The sequence below is a fragment of the Oenanthe melanoleuca genome, chromosome 7 (genome assembly GCF_029582105.1).
Source record: "Oenanthe melanoleuca isolate GR-GAL-2019-014 chromosome 7, OMel1.0, whole genome shotgun sequence".
In the NCBI taxonomy this organism is placed as follows: Eukaryota; Metazoa; Chordata; class Aves; order Passeriformes; family Muscicapidae; genus Oenanthe; species Oenanthe melanoleuca.
Window position 1 is genome coordinate 36,716,224 of NC_079341.1, and position 21,562 is coordinate 36,737,785.

At 44.2% G+C, this 21,562-nt stretch overlaps 1 protein-coding gene across 1 annotated transcript in view; it reads right to left on the minus strand.

Annotated features, from left to right (window-relative positions):
* The window catches only part of CCDC148 (coiled-coil domain containing 148), a 48,222-nt gene that overhangs the window by 23,593 nt on the left and 3,067 nt on the right, over window positions 1–21,562 (minus strand). Inside the window, exons 2-10 of the mRNA XM_056496748.1 lie at window positions 13,402–13,469; window positions 12,599–12,720; window positions 11,074–11,177; window positions 10,661–10,740; window positions 10,340–10,503; window positions 9,993–10,088; window positions 9,722–9,903; window positions 3,239–3,377; window positions 1,093–1,299 (exon numbers count right to left, since the gene is read on the minus strand). Of these exons, the coding sequence (XP_056352723.1) occupies window positions 1,093–1,299; window positions 3,239–3,377; window positions 9,722–9,903; window positions 9,993–10,088; window positions 10,340–10,503; window positions 10,661–10,740; window positions 11,074–11,177; window positions 12,599–12,720; window positions 13,402–13,456 (1,149 nt within the window). The 5' untranslated portion in view covers window positions 13,457–13,469. The remainder of the gene's footprint in view (window positions 1–1,092; window positions 1,300–3,238; window positions 3,378–9,721; window positions 9,904–9,992; window positions 10,089–10,339; window positions 10,504–10,660; window positions 10,741–11,073; window positions 11,178–12,598; window positions 12,721–13,401; window positions 13,470–21,562) is intronic.

The window sequence follows — 21,562 nt, forward strand, 5'->3', positions numbered from 1 at the left end:
CCTTTGAAGGTCACCCTTGAAAAGTGTAGGCCTAATAGGTTTAAGTTTCAAACAGTTCCTGGAAACAGGAGGTCAGAATCCAAAAAACTTTCAGACAACGTTCAGTGCATCTGTGAAAATCTTAAACTAAATGGAAACAACAAAGTGCTCTAAAACCAGCTTCTTACTTCTCATGTGAAAGGAAAATACAAGAAACAAAGCGGGGGGAAAAGTAACTCAAATGCACAGTTCTGGAATAATTGGCCCTTCTATCTCAGGCTGTGCAGGTAAGAGACACACAGGCATTCCAGAAAGGAAGGCCTGGGTAAAAACCACCAAACATCCCTCAGCTCCAGACAGCCACTCCCTCCTGCCCCTGGCTCAAGGCAAGGCTGACACAGGACTCAGAGCAGGGTGCTCCCCCCTTAGTCATGCCCAGACAGTTTCTAACCCCAAAGTGTTTAGATACAAACCTTCCTATGCCAGACAGCTCCAGAACACAAGACAGAAGGGCTTTGTATTATTGCTAACTAGAAACCAGCAACAACATCAAAATCCTGCCTCACTGAACAGCTTTTACCGTACTTTACTTCTTGTAGAAAACCTAAATCAAGTGTTTAGTATGTCACTGAAAAGTGAGGGCACAGCAGAGAGAGTATTGGTAAAGTGAGAATAACACATCATGCATGCTCTCAGATGTTCATCTCTGTGCAAGTTGAGAATCAGAGAGAGCAGTTGAAACAAATCTTAACATGCCTTTAATGCCCAGAAATGGGATTTCTCCTACAAACACCTTAGGCATGAACATCACAACATCTTCCTCTTGTGTCCAGCCTCCTCCCACTTTATTCATTTACCAAAACCACACAGGCATTTTTATCTTTTTGCACCTCTTACCACAGTAAATCAGAATATTGTGCACCTTCTATAACAAGGGCAAACAAGTTATGGCATCCATGGCTTCATGTCTTAAGAAGCATTCTTAAAAATAAACAGAAGGGCAAACATATATCCATTATTCATCTGGAAACAGATTAGTGTTAGTGTAAAAAACTTCATTTTGAAGGCATCTGTTAGACACAGATTTGGTGATGGATTTCTAACCAAACCCACCTTTGCTTTCAGATCAGCACAGATCTCCAGCTGCTTCTGCCTGGAATCAGCCAGCAGCACTTCTGCCTGGTGAGCAGCAGCAGCCTCAGCAGCAGTTGCCAGTGCCCTGAGGACAAAGGCTCTCCTGAGCTGAGCCCAGGCCAGCAGCAAGGCTCTGCGCTGCTTCCTGACCCAATGGACACGGCCCCACGCCTGCTCCTGGGCAACCTGGGAGAGGAGGGCATTTCAGACAGGCTTAAAACCCATTTGCTAATAAAATTCAAATCCTAGACATTCTTGCTAAGCTGACGTGATTGATTAGTTCCTGTACCAGCAATACTCCCAGGGAAGCCGCAGCACAGCCCTGTGCACTCTGCCAGTCCAGGGATGTCACAGCTCCCAGTGCCCTGGGCAGGGACACCCCCAGCACCACAGCTCCTCCTGGCCACTGCTCCTGCTCAGCTGGGCTTTTGCAGTGGCAATAAATGAGATGCAATGGGCCCTCCCTGCCTGAAGGACACAGCACATAGGGCCTCCAATACATCTCCAGAGATACTGAGCACTTGCAGCAGGATGAGGCTTTTCCTACAAATTCTGATCTGCAGAGACACTGGGCACCAATAACAGCAACTGTACAAAATCAGTACAGGGGGAATCCACTTCATCCCTAGCAGGAAATTTGGAAATAAAATCCTAGTTCACCAAGCAGCACCAGTGCCACCAGCTAGCAAAAACAGGCAGTGTGTACTCCAAAAACCACTTGCTTTGGCCTAATCCAGTGAGGTTCATGAGGATATTCAAGGTTCAAGACTTTGATGGAAGCAGTATCAGGTGAAGCTGCACAGAATGAGGCAGTAGAGTCTTGAACCTGCCTTATATCCCCAAAGTACCTGGGGATAATGAGATTCTGGAGATGGCTGGCTGCTCTCAGGTGTTCAGGGGGCCATTCCAGATGCTAATTCCAGGCCTCTGCTGGTCACAGACATCCCAGCTGCACCTCAAGCTCTCCTGCAGCCACAGCACAGCCCTGTGCCCCAGCAGCCCCACTGGCAGGCAGCTGGCCCAGCTCACAGCTCCTGTAGCCAGGCAGGGGCAGGACAGTTCTCTCCTCCAAAGCCAGAGCTCTCTCTGCAGGGGCTGCTGCAGGGACAGGCACTGAGTGCACAGGGGAAGGGGTGAGGAAGGCTCCAGGCTGCTGTTCCAGTGTGACACACACACTCCAAGAACACATTCTTAGCAGTGTTTTAACATTTCCACAGTTGTCATGCTAATACACATACCAAGAGATATCAGCTGGATGTAGAAACTGGATTTTTAAATTTAGTGGTTTTAAATTTTAAATGAACCTTCAAAGAAGTAGAGACCCCCATTAATAGTGGCTGTGCTTAAAACACACCTGCATTGTCCAAAGCATGTGATTATTCAGCCCTATTCACTCCAGGGCAACATTTCTGAAATCCACTAAAACTTTATTTCTAGTGAAACTCTGGCTAATTATCAGTATCACTTCACTGTCATTCCTTTGCACTAGACTCTCCTCAAACACAGGGAAGTAGATGGTCTAAAAATACAGAGATAAAAAAAGCCTCCTACTTTCCTTATGACATCCTGAAGTGTTCTGGCCTTGAAATGGGTTTCTCAATTAGCTGCTATGTGCTTATTCACTGTGGAGTGCAAGAGGAATCAGCAATCAATTTGAAAGCATTATGTATATAAAAATAGCCTCTCCCTTAAGAGTGGGAGATAACTTTCCACTCTTCATGCTATATATGTGCCACAGAACAATTAAAATAACCATTCCTAGACAATGCAACAAAGCTGTACATCCTCATGAAAAATAAAAACACCAAGAGAAGCAGAGAGGCATAACACAGCCATAAAAATGTACAGCAGAAGCAACACTAACAAATTATTTTTGTGAGTTTGGCTGTAAGACTATGTGAAACTATAAAATCTGCCCAGGACTTGTTTTGAAGAGATGATAGGTTTTAAAATTCCTGTGTTTTGAAAACAGGGATGTTTCTTTTTTACTGTGCAGAATAAACTTTATAATTAAGAATTTTTAAAAAGAAAAAAAACTTCAATAAACACACATTCTTTATTATAATTGTTCACTACATAGTTTAAGAATTTGTATAATTGAATGAATATGCAAACCAGCACTGACCAGCTCCTGCCTTGATCTGTGGGGAAGATATCTCTGCAGCATATCCAGGTACAAAGTTCTCCTCCTCTGAAGATCACTTGGGTACTGATTGATAACAGTCTGGAAAACCCATTGATCTTCTTCCTTCCAGTCACTGTTCCTACAGGAATGCAAAACACCCAATCCAGTATAACTCAACCACTGAAAAGGAGGAGTTTGGTTCTGGGCAGCCCAGCCCTGCGTGGGCTCACAGTCCTGGTGCAGTAAACTGGATGTTGGGTCAGAGGTGACAAAATCAGATTACTGAAATAAAGCAAACGTACATGTGAGTGAATTGTTCTGTTTCTAACCCCTTTTTACTGGGGAATGTCACAGTGTGTCTCAAACATGCCACATTAATGGATAATCAGTGATCCCACAGGGAAAATGCAGTATGAAAAAGAACAAGATGATCAGACTCTACCTCTGAGCACTAAACAAATGATCAAAAGGGAATGAATGAAGTGACAATCTTTGCATGCAGCTAAATGAGGATCTAGTTTAGCAAATAAACTGAAGCCATAAACTCATCAGCAAGGCATAAGATTCACCATTTTTTAGAGCAGGAGCTGTAGTAATGAGCCTGCATGCATCTGTCTCAGAAAATGAGAGCAGTGAGAAGCAGCATCCATCTGCAAGGACACCAGGGGCTGGGCAGTTTTACCCTCAGTCTGAACTGGCCCTGAAGGGATTAATGCCAGGCTGTCACTGTCAGCATTAACATCCAAGAAGCAGCACTGAGTCAGACCTAAAGGTCTCTCTGGCCCAGTGACCTGGTTTCAGAAGTGACTAAGAGCCCAGGGATAATTAAAAGAAGGCAATCATGAGTCTCTACCCACCCCCCAAATTGCTCCTGGGCTCCCCAGGCCAGCAGCACTGCCTCAGTATTCCACAGCACTGCAAGTGCTGGAGCAGCCCTACCCTTCTGCAGGCAGACAGAACAGGTACTTCAAAGGGGATTTCTGTGAGGAACTCACGTGTAATTAAACTAGACTCCATGATCTACCATTAAAGAAATCAGTAATCTTCCTTTGAGTCCTGACACATCTCATACGGTGACATCTGAGCACATCACTTCAGTGACAGCAGTGAAGCAGTTCTGGGAGCTGAGATTTGGTTTTGTAACGTTTCACCTTGGACATTTCTGCCCATGCAGGCTGGTGACCAAACAGAGCTCTGCCTACAGAGATGAGTAGGGCAGAGTAAGGCACATCTTGGGCAGGGAGCAGCAGGGAGCTGCAGCCCCAAGCCAGCCTGGCCAGGCAGGGGCCCCAGCACTGCACCAGGGCCTGCCCCCTCCATCCCACACCTCTGTCAGGTTCCCTCTGGTTTATATTCCTCTAATGGCCAGCTAACCATCAATCTGCACTGCTCAAAACAAGGAGAAGTTTTTGTGGGAGATCCTTCGGGGAGCAGTCAGCTGGAGAGAGAGCTACAAGCAGTTTATTGTAAGGAGAGACAAACTGACTGCCAATGCCTTGGTTTGTCAGCTGTGCCAAAATTTGTCAGCTGTGCTGAGATTTTGTCAGCTGCTCATAGACAAATAGTGAAAAAAAAAAAAAAACCAACCACAACTTGACCCAGCCCAGTGTATTCATAGCTACCAAACCCATGGAGAACTGCAACATATCCTGCCGAGTGAATCTCAGATGTCACCTCACTTACACTTCTGAACAATTCCAGAGAGGAATAGCTCATCTAAAACAAGCCTGGAAAGTGCCAGCACATTTGACATGAATATTTAAGGTATTATCAAGTTTCTGCACTGTCAAGATATTGACAAACATTTGCCAGGCTGAGTGCCTGACCCGAATTTGAAATGCAGCGCTGCTTTCTTGTGCGCAGCACAATCTCTGTTTTGTTCCAGGCTGTAACAGAATTGTCTAACTCACAGCAGCCCCGGGGCAGCTGCTTCCTCCAGAGCAGATGAAGGCAGCAGACATGCCTGGCTTTGCACACTCGAGGGGCACAGAGGCTCCCAGGGAGGCCGGGATCCCCCTGGCACCCCTGCAGAGCTGAGCCCGTGCGGGGCGGCGGCACCAGCACCGGCACCGGGACTGTCTGTCTGCAGGCACACACGGTGACACAGTGACACACACAGTGACACAGTGACACTGTGTCAGACAGAGTGTCACTGTGACAGAGTGCCACCATCACACAGTGGCACACACAGTGACACACACAGTACCACCATGACACAGTGACACACAGAGTGCCAGACACAGACTGCCACCATCATACATTGGAACACACAGTGCCACCATGCCAGACAGTGCCACCGTGACACCGGATCTGCAGGCACCCTCAGTGCCACAACAGCACCGAGTGAGACACCAACCCCCTGCTTGTTGATGACTGCCATTGTTGCTCCACAAACACCCGGGCTGGGATTGTGTCCTACTGCCATTCCTGTCAGAGGATGCAGTGCTGAGCCTGCAATGCTCCATTCACCCTTCAGTGATTCAAACAAATCAGGCATCCTTGGAAATTGTGGAAAAAATATAATAGTGCTTAGAGAATCATTCTGACACACATCAGTCCAAGTCCACAATTTGTGGGATAGCTCAGGACCTGGGTATTTCCCAAACAAGAAAATTTGTTTCAGCAACATCAAAAGAAATTAAATGGATTATAAAATATGATAATCCTGTATAAGGCTTGAAAAAAAAAACCCCCTAAACTCTTCTTCCATTTCTAAAAGCAATGACTACTGCAATGTACATTCTAGTGTGAATGAAAATCACACAGAATAACCAGACCAGAACATTTTCTTATTCTAAAGTGGTTTTTTGAACATTCTATGTACATTTTCCAAATTCTGTTCCAGACAGTCTGAACTGCTAAAAAATGGGATGCAAAATGGCAGAGTAGCATTAACTGAAGGTTTCTTTATTGTACATTCAACATATAATGAGAGAGGAAGTGAAGTGGCCAAGTGACCCAGCTGAAGTAACCAAGTTATTGTGTTCTCATGGAATCATGTGCTACTGAGCCACTTCTCAAATCACAGAAATAACAAAAAAATGTATTGCAGGAGGATTTTTGGTCTCTCTGGGTACAGAGCAATGACAGTGACTGCAAGGGTTTCCTTAAGTCTGTATTAGTCAGGGGATACACACCAAGGTCAAGGACCTGTCACTCCATTTCTGACAGCATTATCTGTGCCAGTTGGATCACAGCTAGCCTGATGAATTATAGAATACTTCAATCACAAGGCTGCATCTTTGTAAACTCATGGAATATCTCCATGCAAATTAGCCAATATAAATGTAAGAAGTGAGTTGAGTCTTTTACAAACTCGTACATTGGAAGAAAGCAATGCTGTAAGAACAAAGCCTTCCTTTTTTTAAAACTGAAAACTCATTTTTAACACTGTTCTGGATAAAATCATTGGAGCATAAATGAGCTATACATTAAAGATTTGGAGCCCAGAAGGCTATCAAAAGTCCCAAGGTCTAGTTTTAAATAAAATGCCTGAGATGATTGCAGAAGGTTCATTTGTGATTGCCTGCATTTCCAGCTCTCAGTTGTGGCACACTGGCCCAAACTGGGGCCATGGCCCCAGAGGCTCTGACAGCCCCAGTGACTCCTGCCCCACCAGCAGCATCCCCCCAGCTGCACCCACTGTGTCCTTCCCATCTGGAGATCACACCCTGCTTCCTTCACTTCAAAGTGCCACTGCACATGGGCTCAGGCTACAGCTGATTTCTTACCTGTGCAAATATGGTATTTGAAGTCACAATACTGTTTAATTATTGGTGCAAAACTGGCTAGCTCCAGACCTAAACTCACACCTGGCCTATGATCAGTGAAAATACTACAGCAGATTTTTCAGCCATTTTCATAAATTTTGTTGTCTAGATCCACATCTGTCCATTATTCAGTAGCACACATGCTGTGTGAGTAAAGGATTTTAATTTATGAATTTTGATCACAAACTTTGACACAATTTTGATTTAAACCACTAGAATGACTTTGTACATACTTAGTGATTCAGTGTTTGTCACAAGTTCTCATTGAGGTTGTTAAAATTTCTTCTGTAAGAGAAACTAAAACAAAATAAAAGAGACCAGCAAAAGAGCTGCTTACATTTGCCATTTGTGGCTTCATAAATGCTATATAGGATAAAACAATTTTCAATAAGTATCATGTTCTAACAGCTAAGTGCTCCAGTAATAACCAGGTTTCAGGTAATACAAGAAGAACATACAGAATGTTTGTACAATCTGTACAAAAGATAAGTAGATCATAACATCCCTTTCTATGGCACCTTTAGCCTGTTTCAGCACAAACTCATTCAGCAGCAGGGACAGAACAAACACTGCATGTGTGTACAGGACACAGATCTGGAAGCAACATGTGATTGTTTTACCAAAGAAATTCAGGGACCTTCCTGCTCTCCCCAGTTCCTCCTATCCAGGCTCTGAGCCATTCCTCTGGCCTACCCTTTCTCAGCCTTTTGACAGCCTGAAGCCATCCAAAGGAGTATCAGGAGATGGCAAGAAGAAGCCAAAGGCCATCCAATGTCTGCAGCTCAGTATCTTCTGGACTCTAGGCAGCATCAGCAGAAAGACTAAGGTTTATGTTATTAATACACAGGTTTATTACATTACTAGATCACTATGAATACTGCTCTTTCAATAAAATTTTTTATTTACAGAAAAATCTCTCCTCCTTTTTGTCATCTGAATCAGAGCTATACACACCTTTTACATTTCTTTGTAATGACAATAGCAGCAGTGAGCCAAAATTTGTGAAAAGATTGGACCTTTTTCTGCTTTATAGATAAAAGCTCTGGAGGTGTGTTTTGGAAAGACTCTACTTTTCTGTCATGATCTTGCTAGTGTAATTACCATACAGAAGGAGTAATTTCCATTCTTAAAGAGCATATGAAGAGGACATTTGCTGCACACCAGATTGTTGGTTCCTTAAGCCACCAAACACACTGTTTATTATTCCAGCTGGTAGCTGCTGCCAGGACAGGCTCCACTCTCAGGGCTGGGAAAGGCTGCACTGCTCTGCACAGAACAGAGCAGAGAGAGGGCAGAGCCCAGAACAGCAGCTGCAGGGCAGCTCACACTGCAGGCACCCCAGAGCAGGGGTGCAGAGGTGTCAGTACCTGCACAGAGCCTGCAGCTGCTCATCCACCTCCCTGTGCCCCCAGAGAAGGGATGCAGAGGTGTGTCAGTACCTGCACAGAGCCTGCAGCTGCTCATCCACCTCCCTGAGAGCCCAGAGAAGGGATGCAGAGGTGTCAGTACCTGCACAGAGCCTGCAGCTGCTCATCCACCTCCCTGAGAGCCCAGAGAAGGGATGCAGAGGTGTGTCAGTACCTGCACAGAGCCTGCAGCTGCTCATCCACCTCCCTGAGAGCCCAGAGAAGGGATGCAGAGGTGTCAGTACCTGCACAGAGCCTGCAGCTGCTCATCCACCTCCCTGAGAGCCCAGAGAAGGGATGCAGAGGTGTGTCAGTACCTGCACAGAGCCTGCAGCTGCTCATCCACCTCTCTGAGAGCCCAGAGAAGGGATGCAGAGGTGTGTCAGTACCTGCACAGAGCCTGCAGCTGCTCATCCACCTCCCTGAGAGCCCAGAGAAGGGATGCAGAGGTGTCAGTACCTGCACAGAGCCTGCAGCTGCTCATCCACCTCCCTGAGAGCCCAGAGAAGGGATGCAGAGGTGTCAGTACCTGCACAGAGCCTGCAGCTGCTCATCCACCTCCCTGAGAGCCCAGAGAAGGGATGCAGAGGTGTCAGTACCTGCACAGAGCCTGCAGCTGCTCATCCACCTCCCTGAGAGCCCAGAGAAGGGATGCAGAGTTGTGTCAGTACCTGCACAGAGCCTGCAGCTGCTCATCCACCTCCCTGAGAGCCCAGAGAAGGGATGCAGAGGTGTGTCAGTACCTGCACAGAGCCTGCAGCTGCTCATCCACCTCCCTGAGAGCCCAGAGAAGGGATGCAGAGGTGTCAGTACCTGCACAGAGCCTGCAGCTGCTCATCCACCTCCCTGAGAGCCCAGAGAAGGGATGCAGAGGTGTGTCAGTACCTGCACAGAGCCTGCAGCTGCTCATCCACCTCTCTGAGAGCCCAGAGAAGGGATGCAGAGGTGTGTCAGTACCTGCACAGAGCCTGCAGCTGCTCATCCACCTCCCTGAGAGCCCAGAGAAGGGATGCAGAGGTGTCAGTACCTGCACAGAGCCTGCAGCTGCTCATCCACCTCCCTGAGAGCCCAGAGAAGGGATGCAGAGGTGTCAGTACCTGCACAGAGCCTGCAGCTGCTCATCCACCTCCCTGAGAGCCCAGAGAAGGGATGCAGAGGTGTCAGTACCTGCACAGAGCCTGCAGCTGCTCATCCACCTCCCTGAGAGCCCAGAGAAGGGATGCAGAGGTGTCAGTACCTGCACAGAGCCTGCAGCTGCTCATCCACCTCCCTGAGAGCCCAGAGAAGGGATGCAGAGGTGTCAGTACCTGCACAGAGCCTGCAGCTGCTCATCCACCGCGCGCAGCCGCTGCCGGTAGCCGCTGGCCAGCTCCTGGTACTGCTCCAGCACCAGCGCCTTCAGCTCGGGGTAAGGGCACTCCAGAGCCAGCAGCTCCCCAGGGACTGCCAGCAAAAGCCCATTTTTCTCTTCAGAGGAGCACTCTGATATCTGCAGTGAAGAAATGCTGCTCAGGACACTACTCTGCATCACAGTTACCCCTCAATAAATTCTACTGGAACTCACAAGGAAAAGCTTACGTTTCCTTTGAACTTCTCCAGCTCTCTTTCCAAAGCCAGACTTTCAAGGATGAGACCTTCCAAAATTGCCTTCTGTTGCCTCTTCATAAATTTGATCTATTTCATGAAACATGTCACTGTTACTTCTTCCTCTTGTTACAATATGAAAACTCTTATTTAGGAACAGATTTCCAGCCCTACACTGCTGCACTTTTACAGACTTTGGTGAGCAGATTTATACCATGATAAGAATGGGAGTTTATGGCACACTCTGCATGTGAGTCATAGTCTCAAAGTCCCACAAAAAATAAATAAAATGCTAAAAACATGGTGATAATAAATTGTAAAAATAAAGTTAAAATACCAACCTGCTGTAAGACCTCAGCTGAATTGATCTTTGGTTTCTGACAAGATTCTTTTGAGAGGTAACGCTGCATTTTAGCCAGTGTGAGCTTCAAATCCTCCTTTAGCTGCCAGACAGGAGCTAAAGCACTTGTTTGATAAGTGTCCCACTCCCTGGACAATTTCTGTGCTGTATGAAACAAAGTTTTCTCAAACACACAAAAAAAATGTTACACAGCACTGTGTGCTGTAAATCTAAACCTGTCAAGGAAGGGATTTAAAAACTCAAACTATCAAGGTAATGATGACTATTAAAAAAATTAAGAAATTAATTAAAAAAATCTTACCCAAGTTCCTCAAATCACAAAAAGAGCTGTTATGACTTTCTTCATCAAGAAAAGTCTTAATTTCTTCTTCTGCTTTTTGCCTGAGGAAATGAAATGTGTTTTGTAGAAGCTTTAATTTCTTATTCATTCCATTTGCAAGAATCCTCAAATACTCCAACAATCACATAAAAAAGGGAATTCTTTGCCTGGGAAGATAAGAAGTGAACTTGGACACAAAGGTGGTAAAAAAGCCACCAGTGTTCTTGTTGAGCACACAGGGTAAGAGACAAGAGCACTGCTCAGGTTCCCTGCTGTGTGACCCCAACACACACGGAGAGACAGATTCTAGAGGAGCTAAAAACCACCTGTAAACTCCTGGTCCCCTCACAAGGGCACTCCTGTACCCTTGCAATGTTCTCAGACTCTGCCCTTACCTGCTCTCACTCAGTCTTTTATACTCTTGCCACCACACCTGACGATGCTGTTTCAGCAGCATTTGCTCTTTGCTAATTTTTGAAACTTGCTCTGCTTTTTTAATCTGCAGGGAAAATTAAAGGTTGTGTTTTGAACATGTTCAACAGCTTTATCAAATACCTTCACATGGAAACTTTAATACAAAATGACGAACCTAATAGCATTTTTAAAAACTCTGTTTTTCTAAAGAACAATGGGTTCAAATGTAACCAATTTTCATTAAATAAGTTTGTTGCACTTCAAATCACAATTAATAAGAGAAGAAAGTGGGGGAAAAAAAAAAAAAAAAAAAAGAGTTTCCTCTATTTCACGAGACATGTTACTGTTGCTTCTATCCATTGTTACAATATGAAAACTCTTATATAAAAATCAAACTTAAGCAAGCAGAATACTGTATTAAAAGCAATTTGAAAATAGTTACATCTTCAAACCAATTCCAAAACTAAGTGAAACAAAAGTTGAAGCACTTTTGCATGTAAAGTTTAACATGCTGTTGAAATTATTTTATAGCAACAGCAATTCCATTTATGTACAACTGCTGCAATATTACCTTTTTTCCCTGTTGTGCTGTCATTTTATTCCTTAAGCAGTCAGCAATTGATTTGCCATTTGTTTCTTTGGTTCTACCTCAAAGGAAGAGTAACCCAACTCTTCAAAATCTGAATGGCTTGAATCAGCCACAAAAAGTAGTAGGTGGAACACATACTAGTCTCCCTGGAGCTTTCACCATGTATATTTTACTGCCTACTCACTTGGAAAACACTTGAGAAGGTGGAAACACAAAAGAAAGAAGAAAAAATAAAGCTTGAATGTGTTCAGGAGAATTTGGTACTGCCAATCCATGAAGCAATATCTGACAGAATTTTTGACATATGATACCTACATGCCCTAAAGGAAGCAATATTATAAAGTATGTATTTTTTTCTCTCATTCAGTGCCACCCATCTCTAGTATTAAATAAGGCTCCTCTTGTCTTTACCCCTTGAGATGTTCTGCACCAATTTATACATTTCTGTCTGCTCTACATTTACATTTTATGGCTATTAAACATTTTTCATCTTCTTTTTTAAGATCTACATCCTCTTGACTTTTGGAAATCCTCACTTCATATATTTTGTTTGGCTATTTTTCCTGGATCAGCTGTCCCTTCCCATTTAATCCCACAAATTCTTCATTGCCCCCAGGATTGTGTAGTAAGCTTGGGTGAATTTTCCTCAAGTAAAATAAGGATTTTTCCTGTCTTTTGAGGAAGTAGAATCCACACATATTTTGCATCCCTGATCTGAAAAAAGTCCACACATTGACATTAACACATCTAAATCACAGTATAGGCAAGATAAACTTTCATACTTGACCCCCTCTGGTTGAACGCTGTCACAGAAATTTGTGATCCCTGTTCATTCTCAGATTCTTTGGGGCAGGGACAAGAAATATGGCCACTGAATTTCAAAAACACTCACATTACCAACAAAACAAAAATCTTACCTTTAACTGAATTTGTGCAGAGGCCATCTTTGCCTCTGCAGCAAGTTCATACAGATGCTCGTAGTCAGCAGGTTTGTACTTCTGGCTGCAAAGAGCATTTTGTGCAGGAACCACCAAATTGTCTGGTTATCATATAAAACACATAAGGTCATTTCAAATTCTTGTGAAATATTTCAAGTGTGAGGCATAAAATGAATTTCTATAGCTAGAAATCAGAACCAATGTTTCCAGCACTACAGGTTACCATACTGAGCTCCAGAACCCTGCAGAGGGGCACAGAAACCCAGCCCAGAGACCATGGAAATGGCCAGAGGGCTGGAACTGTCCTCCAGGGGAGACAGGCTGAGAGAGAGGGATGTTTGCCTAGAGAACACCCCAGGGACACTTTATTGCAGCCTCTCAGTCTGTAAAGGGGGCTTGCATGAGGAACAGGAAGGATCTGCTCCTTTAGCAGGATCTGTAAGGGACAGCATGAGGGGCAGCAGCTGTAACCTGGAAGGAGGGTGGACAGACAGGAGCTAAAGCAGGAATTGCTCCTGGCAGGGTGGGCAGGGCTGGCACAGCTGTGGCTGCCCCTGGACCCCTGGCAGTGTCCCAGGCCAGGCTGGACACTGGGGCTGGAGCAATGGGACAGTGGGAGGTGTTCCTGCCATGGCAGGGTGGAACTGGATGGGTTTTAAGGTCCTTTCCAACCCAAACCATAACCAGAGTGCCAGAGCTGCTCCTATATGAGTCTATTAATGGCAGAGTGATTCATAAACAGTCAAGAAAACAATTAAACCCAAACATGACAGCACACATACCTGCACCACTAATCCTGTGATCGGAAAACAATGCTCCATGGTCCAGTTCACCCATTTTTATTTTTTACCTGTTGAGAAACAAACATATGAGAATACCAACATTGTGGATGCAATCTGAAAACACTTTCAAAAATATCCATTGTTTTCTGAGAAGAGGTACATCTCACTAAAAATGTAATTAGACAGAAATTCCTCAGGTTTGTCTTTCACTTTAGGAGAGATTTCATGTGCCTCATACCATTTAGCAGCCAAGAAAACAAAGTACTATTTCCTCAATTAATCTGTAATCCTGTGGCATAGCTCTTCTATTCTTTACTTTGTGTTTTTCAAATATGAAAATATGAGTCCCTCAATCCAAATGTAAGGTCAGCTTTTAAGGTGTTCTTTGCTTTATAGAAATTAAGCCTAAAAAGGTCACTCTTTTCTAATTTTTGGAGACTGACTAGGTCCCTCTAACCCCCTCTGTGGTAACACTTGCGGAACCAGGTCAGTTGTTCAGGCAGCAGTGGCTCAACTCTTGGAGAGCAGCATGTACCAAGTACCCACATCATGGGTCAAAGGGGATGTTTCAGGTGCAATAAGTTATACAACACAGTTTAAAAAAAAGTCTTTCATGTGTCAACCCCTTACTTTGAATTAAGCATGCATGGGTGTCATGCCAGGTCTTGCACAGAAATAAAAGCAATAGAGCCACCTGAGGTGTTTCAGCTGCACTGAATCAGCAGCTGAGTCACACCAGGAAGGGAAGGTCATGTCCAGCAAGGCTGCCCACAGAGCCTCTCCTCAAACCCAGCCACACTCTGCCAAAATTCCACACTCACAATTCCATTTCTCTGTCATACCTTTGACATTTGCCTGGTCCCACACCAAGCAGCAGCACAGCATATCATAGAGCAGCATAAGTTATTCATTTGTGGGGTTATCTCCTCACTTTTCCAGTGAGATGAACTAGTTTATCCCTACAAATTCCAGGGATGGCACACTGCAACAGGAAGGTAGGAAGGAAGAGCAGCAGGAGAAATGTGAAGGGAACTACTCTGACAGAGCTATTCATGCCAGCCAAACAAACAGGTGAGACTGCAGCTGCAGACAGCTTACAGTGCACTTTCCTGTGGGCTGTTTGATGTTTGCATCCAGCCCTCTGCTTTTGGCTGTCAGGCTTCCTCCTGCTGCTGTTTTTGGTTTCTGACCATCCAACACTTCTTCTACTGCTAAACTTGGGAAGGGAGTCCTGCAGTGACTCTCATCTGCACCATGTAATGAAGGCAAAAATAACATTGGTGGAAAATTGGGAGTACTCAAAAGCTCTAAGAAGATTGGACCCATCAGAGCCACTTCTGTCTATTAAAACCTTTTATTACTGCTCCCTGTGCATCTGCCACACCAGCGTCATCCTCCTGCATTACACGTTTTGGGAGCCATCATCCTAATCTGGGTCCATCTGGCCAGCTTTAAATGACAGGCTGCTAACACAAGACACACTGTCCCTTCTGAAAAATAACTATGGACACTAGTAAGATTAGCAGCAGCAGAGTTACCCCTCTGGGTTATTGATTTATTTGATCATTTGGCAAATTGTTGATATCTCCTTTCTACTGACATGCCTCTGATTTAATGTCAGTATTTGAAGAAAGCTTCACATATTGACCTGGTCTGCACCTCCTTCCTAAAGGAACCAAGAGAATACATCTCAAAAACAGAACTAATGCCAAAAAAAAAAAAAAAAAAAAAAGACTGGCCATTTTCTGTAAATTCAGGGCTATGGTATTTGATGAACCAAGTCCTTATTCCCCTCAAGCCAACCCATTCCTCTCTTCCACAATTATGTCATATATTTGTATTTTATCTCAGCCTTCCACAGGCATTATTTTCTGATATTCAATATTATGACTTCCCTAAAACACTGAAAGTGAATGCAAAGATGGTTTTGGAAGAGGACAAGGTCCATATAAACCTGCATCTTATCTTCAGTAACTAGCAAATCTACTAATCAAAATGATAAAACCACTCCCAGTTATATTTAATTCTGTTTTAATGCAGATGTATCTAGAAACCGCTCCAATACTGTAAAAGTCTCTCTCAGCCCAAATTCCAATACCCTGTCCCAAAGCTTTGCTCAAACTTCATTGCAGGCTCTAGGCAAGTCTCAATGCATCTTAGAAAGAAAAAGTGCAAAGGATCAACCAGCCCCCAAGCAGAAGTCCCTGTGCATAGTAATCTATCCCCAAGAACTGCAATCAGCTCTGCCTACAACCAACCACAGCTACATCTTTTGGCAGCAGTAAAAAGCACAAGGTTTATCAAGTCTCTTTTTCTGCTCCTTTCACAGTTTAGTATTTCACTGTTCACTGGACTCTTTTAGGCAATAAAAATGTGATCTCTTAAAAGATTTCAGTGCATTCTTAATGTAAGTCCTTGCTGTTGTCTGAGGTGCATGACCCATGTTTATTCTTACATATGGGAATAGCCAATACTGAGGCAAGATCCTCCTTCCTTTCATTTAAATAGAAATTAAACTCCCCAGAGTCAGCCAGCATTCCTGGAGGAAGCAGAGCCTGGTGCCTGCCACAGACTGCTCCTGGGGCTGAGTCAGCTCCAGTCCAGGCAGTTCAACCAGTGCTTTTAAAGTGCCTAATTCCACTGTCTCTTCTCAACAGGTGGTTTGCATACATAAATCTTTGCAGATCTGGGTCACCAGTGCCATTTTTCCCTCCCAGCTAAAGTGCTGCTCATCAAGCAAAGGGCAGATGGATTTCTGGCAGGGAGGCACAGTGCTCAACGACCCAGACATGCCTTTTGAAACACAATTTCCTGTGCATGTATTAAATCACTGCCATTATTAAATGTAAAAATCAATAATACAAATCAAGTCTCCACAAAACACAGTTTAATAACATCACCAGTGGCAGTACAGCAGGTGCTCCTGGGGTTTGTGTGCAGGAAGGATGAGGAATCCTGTGGCAGCAGGTGTTACAGTCAATCCTCTCCCACAATGTACCACTGACTTACTGAGACTGGGAACACAGCATCAGCAGCACCTGGGATCATACATTACAGCAGATCTGCCCAAGAAATACAAACTCAGAAAAAACCCCCAAACTCAGAAGTCCCTTATTCTCTGTGCTCTATTTTGCATACCTGGTGATGTCTTGAATATTTTGTGTAAGGCCTTTTGAAAGATTTTAAAGTTTAATGAAATGTTAATTGCTTAGCTACTGCGTGTTTTCATTTAAAGAAAAATAATATTAATATGCAGTTGTTGAACTGTCTGATCCTAATTATTGTTAGGAAAAAGAGGCAAAGATTCACTCCCATTGTAGGTTATGGAGTACAAACAACAAACAAATAATGAGCTTGATCCCTTAATCAGATCCTTTCTCTTCTGGTTGAACTAACTATCTGAAAATGGCACCCATCCAGAGTGTGTTAATCTTGCAGCAGTCAATCCTTTCCCCAGGAAGAAAATATACAGTATAATACTTCTATCATTGGGTGTCAAAACAGCTGCTAGAAAAATCCCATTGTTTGATTGTAATTTAAATTTACATTCCCCTAAAGAAAGAATTATGGCTCTCTTTGAAATAAAGTCAAGTCTCAGAAATGGTATGTTCCCAAAAGAGACAGTCCTTTTTGTCTATGATAATCTCATTACTTCCTCATTAAGTAAAACTTAATCCAAAGTAGGAAGATCAATTTGAGTAACACTTAAAACAATCAGCTTCATGACAGCTTTGTCACACTGCAGGGCAGGGAATAGCTCTGCTTTCTGAGGATCTTCACCAGGGAGCTCTACTCCCCCTCCATTCTTGGAATATTCTTTAAAAATCCAATAGGAAATAAACTTCAGGAACACTTAGAAAAAACACTGAAACAAGCAGATTAAAGAAAGGAAGTAAATGTTTTGGAAGTTGGTAAGTTGACATAAAAAGAGTAAGAAATGAAGTCACTTACATCACCTTGGATCAAGTGAGTCAGGTGGCATTTCATGTTGTTTTGTCTCAAACAAAACGTGCCCAATCCCTTTTCAAACACAGCTGGCCTGCTGCAGTCAGCACACCTGGCAATTGCAAGGTGCAAATGAAAGAGGCTGAAAAGAGAAATGCTTTGAGTAGTTCATCACAGAGTATTTGGTGTTGGGTCTTAAAGCTCATCCAGCTCCAGCCCTGCCATGGCAGGGACACCTTCCACTGTCCCAGGCTGCGCCAGCCTGCCCAGCCTGGGCTGGGGCACTGCCAGGGATGGACAGCCACAGCTCCTTTGGGCAGCTCCTGGCACAGACAGGACAAACCTGGTCAAAGTCCAGCTTTGCTGAGCTAAGGGCAGAAAGTCTGAGGCATTTACAGACTTCTGTAGCACAAGAGATTTGCAGAATTTTGTCATCTGTTCTTTTTATTACAGTTCTATCTAGATTTCTATTTATTGCCTCCGTGTACAACAATAGCTAGAAAATGAAACAATATGCTTGAATATATGGAAGAATAATTGGAAGACGTGAGGCCAAGTTTTCCTTTATAGGACCCTATAATTTTCTCCATTAGTTAAGAAATAATAAATGTTTAGTTAAATTGACCTGTGGCTGCCTGGCCTGCAAAGCACACCTGCTATGGGCCAGGCTGTGTCCAAAGGCTTGTTTGGAATAGTGCAGTGAGCATTCACCCCTCTGCTGCTCTGCATCCATCACAAAAAACACTTAAATCTACAGAATTCACTTAGCACTGCAGAAGCAAAGATGCTGTAACACAACTGCAGAGAATCAACATTCCCTGCAATCCAACAAAGTACCTGGGCTTTGCTCTTCTTATCAAGAGGCAGGATTTGCAGGTACCACAGGAATTTCAGAGAAATTCCACATATGCCAAACACCACTGGGCACTGGACTAAGGATACAATTTTACAGGCTGGGATAGTTAAGGAGCTAGCCCTCAAAAGCAACTGCAGCAGAACTGTGTGTTCTGCAAGAGCATCACACGTACTCAACCACCAGATACTGAAATAGTCAATACTAACTAGCAGCAGAAGTTCAGTGGAAGACAGTTGAAGAAGCTCAGAGCAGGTCACAGTCATTGAGTCACTTTAAAAGGAAAAAAAAAGAACAACAAAAACCAACTGAAGACTGAACTTCAAAAAATCTGTGCAACCTATCTGGATTCCAGTTGTTAAATCCCAGCCCCATTGCTCCTCAGATAAATCAACCATTGCTTTCCATTGCTGCAAAATGCACAATTGGAAATACACAGCTTGAGAGTCAAGATAGCTTTATTTTCTGTGTCTAGCTAGAACTCAGATTTTGTCAAAGCAGGAAGGGAAACAGGAGTCAGGTTCCTTATTTCTGGAATTAAAAAGGTAATTTTAACTTGTCACCTTTTGCACATGCCTCTGTCTTTACTGTTGCCTTCTGTGTAGCAGAAATGGAAACATTTCCTCCCACCCCATTTTCATGCTAGCTTTGTTGCTGATGTTTTCTACTCAACAAACCCAAATCTGTATGGAAGGGATCCCTGCCCCACTGCTGGAGGCCTCTTCCTCACAGCTCTGCTGACAGACCAATTCCTGCATGCATTTCCTAATGAACTGCAGGCAGAAGTCAGCTGGCTTCGTTTGTGCTGTTGGCAGGACAGATTAGCAGTGCTTCAAGAACATATGACTCTGTCTGAATAAGTCCAATTTCTCCTTAAGCCAAGATGTTTTTCCCTGTTGAAGCCACGGGAAGCTGTGCTGTGTGGAGGTGCAGCCATTACCTTCAGAGCAGTTCTGCATCTCACTGCCCAAGCTCCCACATCACTGCAGCAGGGACACAGCCAGGACAAACACCACGGGCCAGAGAGGACCCTGAGGGACTTTGTGAGGTGGTGCTGGCACCACCTCTCTGTGTCACTGTCCTTTAAGGCAGCCTAGCTGATTTCTGTCTGAGTAGTGTAGTGGGAGTCAGAGCAGAACGTTTGTCTGCAGCCTGTGAGAGACAGGCCAGAGGGACAGATAATTCCCGTGATTTAGGAGCCACTGCAGCTGATTTTGTCAGGAGCATCAGTATCATTTTGTACAGCTTTTGCCAGTTCTGCTAGGCCAAATTCCCAGAGTTATGTGCAGGGAAGCATTTGGCACAATTTCACTTTAAATTATTGCATAATGTTGTCTGATATCCTACTAGAAAAAGCAACTCATCCTTGTCTGGGGCCCCTCAGTCACAGCCACTGGAAATGTACAGTCTGTAAACATGAATCAAGGAATCTTTCTGCATGTACATTTTCTTTGTTGCCTCCTTATTGAAAAGTATGTCTAGATTTCAGTCTGACATTCTGTATCCCTGGTCTGGTAAGAAAGATTACAGTTTGGTTCTCTCTCAACAGTTTTTCCAGCCTCATATACAAACTAGTAAGAAGATGGGTAATATTTTGTTCAGCAACTGTAGCAATTGGTAGAAACTGCAAAGGATTTCAGGGGACCTCCCTGTCCTTGAGCAGATGGAAGTACCTGCATTGCCCAGAGCTGGGGTGTGGGGGTTTTATTATTTCTTTGTGGGCTTTGGGGGGAGTTGTTGTGGGCTTTGGTTGGTTTTTTTTAAGGTTGCTGACTCAACAATTGCAAGCTTAGGACCTGAATACCCAAGAACAGACCAACAGCTGATGACCTTATCTATACTGGACATCCCAGTCGGCATTTCCTGCCATCTTTTCTCCAAATCACCCACTTGGCTCTTGCCAAGCTGCCTGCCTATTTCCAGGTGCTGCAACATCCTCTAGGAACCCTGACTTACAGGTGAAACCTGATGTCACCATTAGCACAGCTCACTAAGGGCATCCCTTCTCCTGCTGCCCCAAACACAGCTCCTGGGACCAGCTTCCAGCTGAAACAGCACACTGGGACAGGATTGCTGGGGCTGGCCAAGAACAGGCTACTGAGCTTACCCCACTGGTCAGCAAGCTGCTGATCCTCAGACCCTCTCCATTTTGCTGAAACAGGCACCCAGGGCAAAGCCTTGTCTGCCCTGCCACTCCTGCTGTGCTTGGCTGCTCACACATTCCTTGGTGCAGGCACCACAGGCAGGGACAGTGCATCAGGAAGATTGAGCCAGATGAAAAAATAAGGCATTTGTGCCAGGGAGGTTTCTGGGGAGGCTGATCAATTCTGAAATGCAGCTCCCTGCAGGGGTGCAGGATCCTGTTGCTGGCACTGGGAAAGCTGGAGGGAGATCTCATTACAGGGCTTCATTGTTCTGCCCATGGCAGCTGGGCCTGAGCCAGAGCACAGGCTGAGCACTGAGCACCATCTACAACCAAATACTCCTACTTGATGCTTCAAAGCCATGCAAGAAAAACAAAGTGCAAACAACCTGTCAGTATCCAATAGTTTTCCTCAATATTTTGTTTTACCACAGGGAAAGAGTAATATCTACCCATGGCAGAGCAGTAATTTTGAATGGCACTGTCTGAAACAGAACATTTCTATAAAAGCCCTCACTGAAAAAGCAAAACATCAGCCCACCACCTTCCTCAGAAACACACCTGTTAGGTGCCTTACCTCTCCAGTTAAGCAATTAAAAGTAGGAGAACATTCAGTGCTTTCTACACCAAATGAAATTACAGTTTCAGAATTACCCGAAATCAATTGTATTGTGATTGATTGAGTTGCTGTGACATCAACACAATGGCTTGCAGTAACTTTTGAAATCAAATTGTAGGTTTTAAGGAGAGGAAAGAACCCCACACACCTAAATAACTCCCCATGTAGCACTAAACAGCTGCTCAGGTGTTGTGTTAGCCTGCCATGAGCATCACTTTCTTCTCCAGATGTTTTTCCCCCAAACCTTCATAATTTCAGTATCTGGAAGAGATTACAGTTACAGCAGGCAGCATTACATAGCTTCCAGAAGAAACCAAACTGCACTCCCCAGACCCACCCCTCCCAAATCTAACCAACCAAATTGACAAATAACAAAACAAAAAGCAGAAAAAAAAAAAAAAAAGGAAGCAAAACAAAAATGCCACCAAGAAACAAAGCAGCACTGTTTTTGTGACTGCTATTTATCACTAAAATTTAGAGATAAGCATGTCAGTGTTCTGCAAGGGCTGTGAACATTTGTGGAATATATATATCTACAAAGCAAAATTCGATTATGGATTAATTTCAGAACAGATTAAATAAAGCCAAAAAAAAACATATT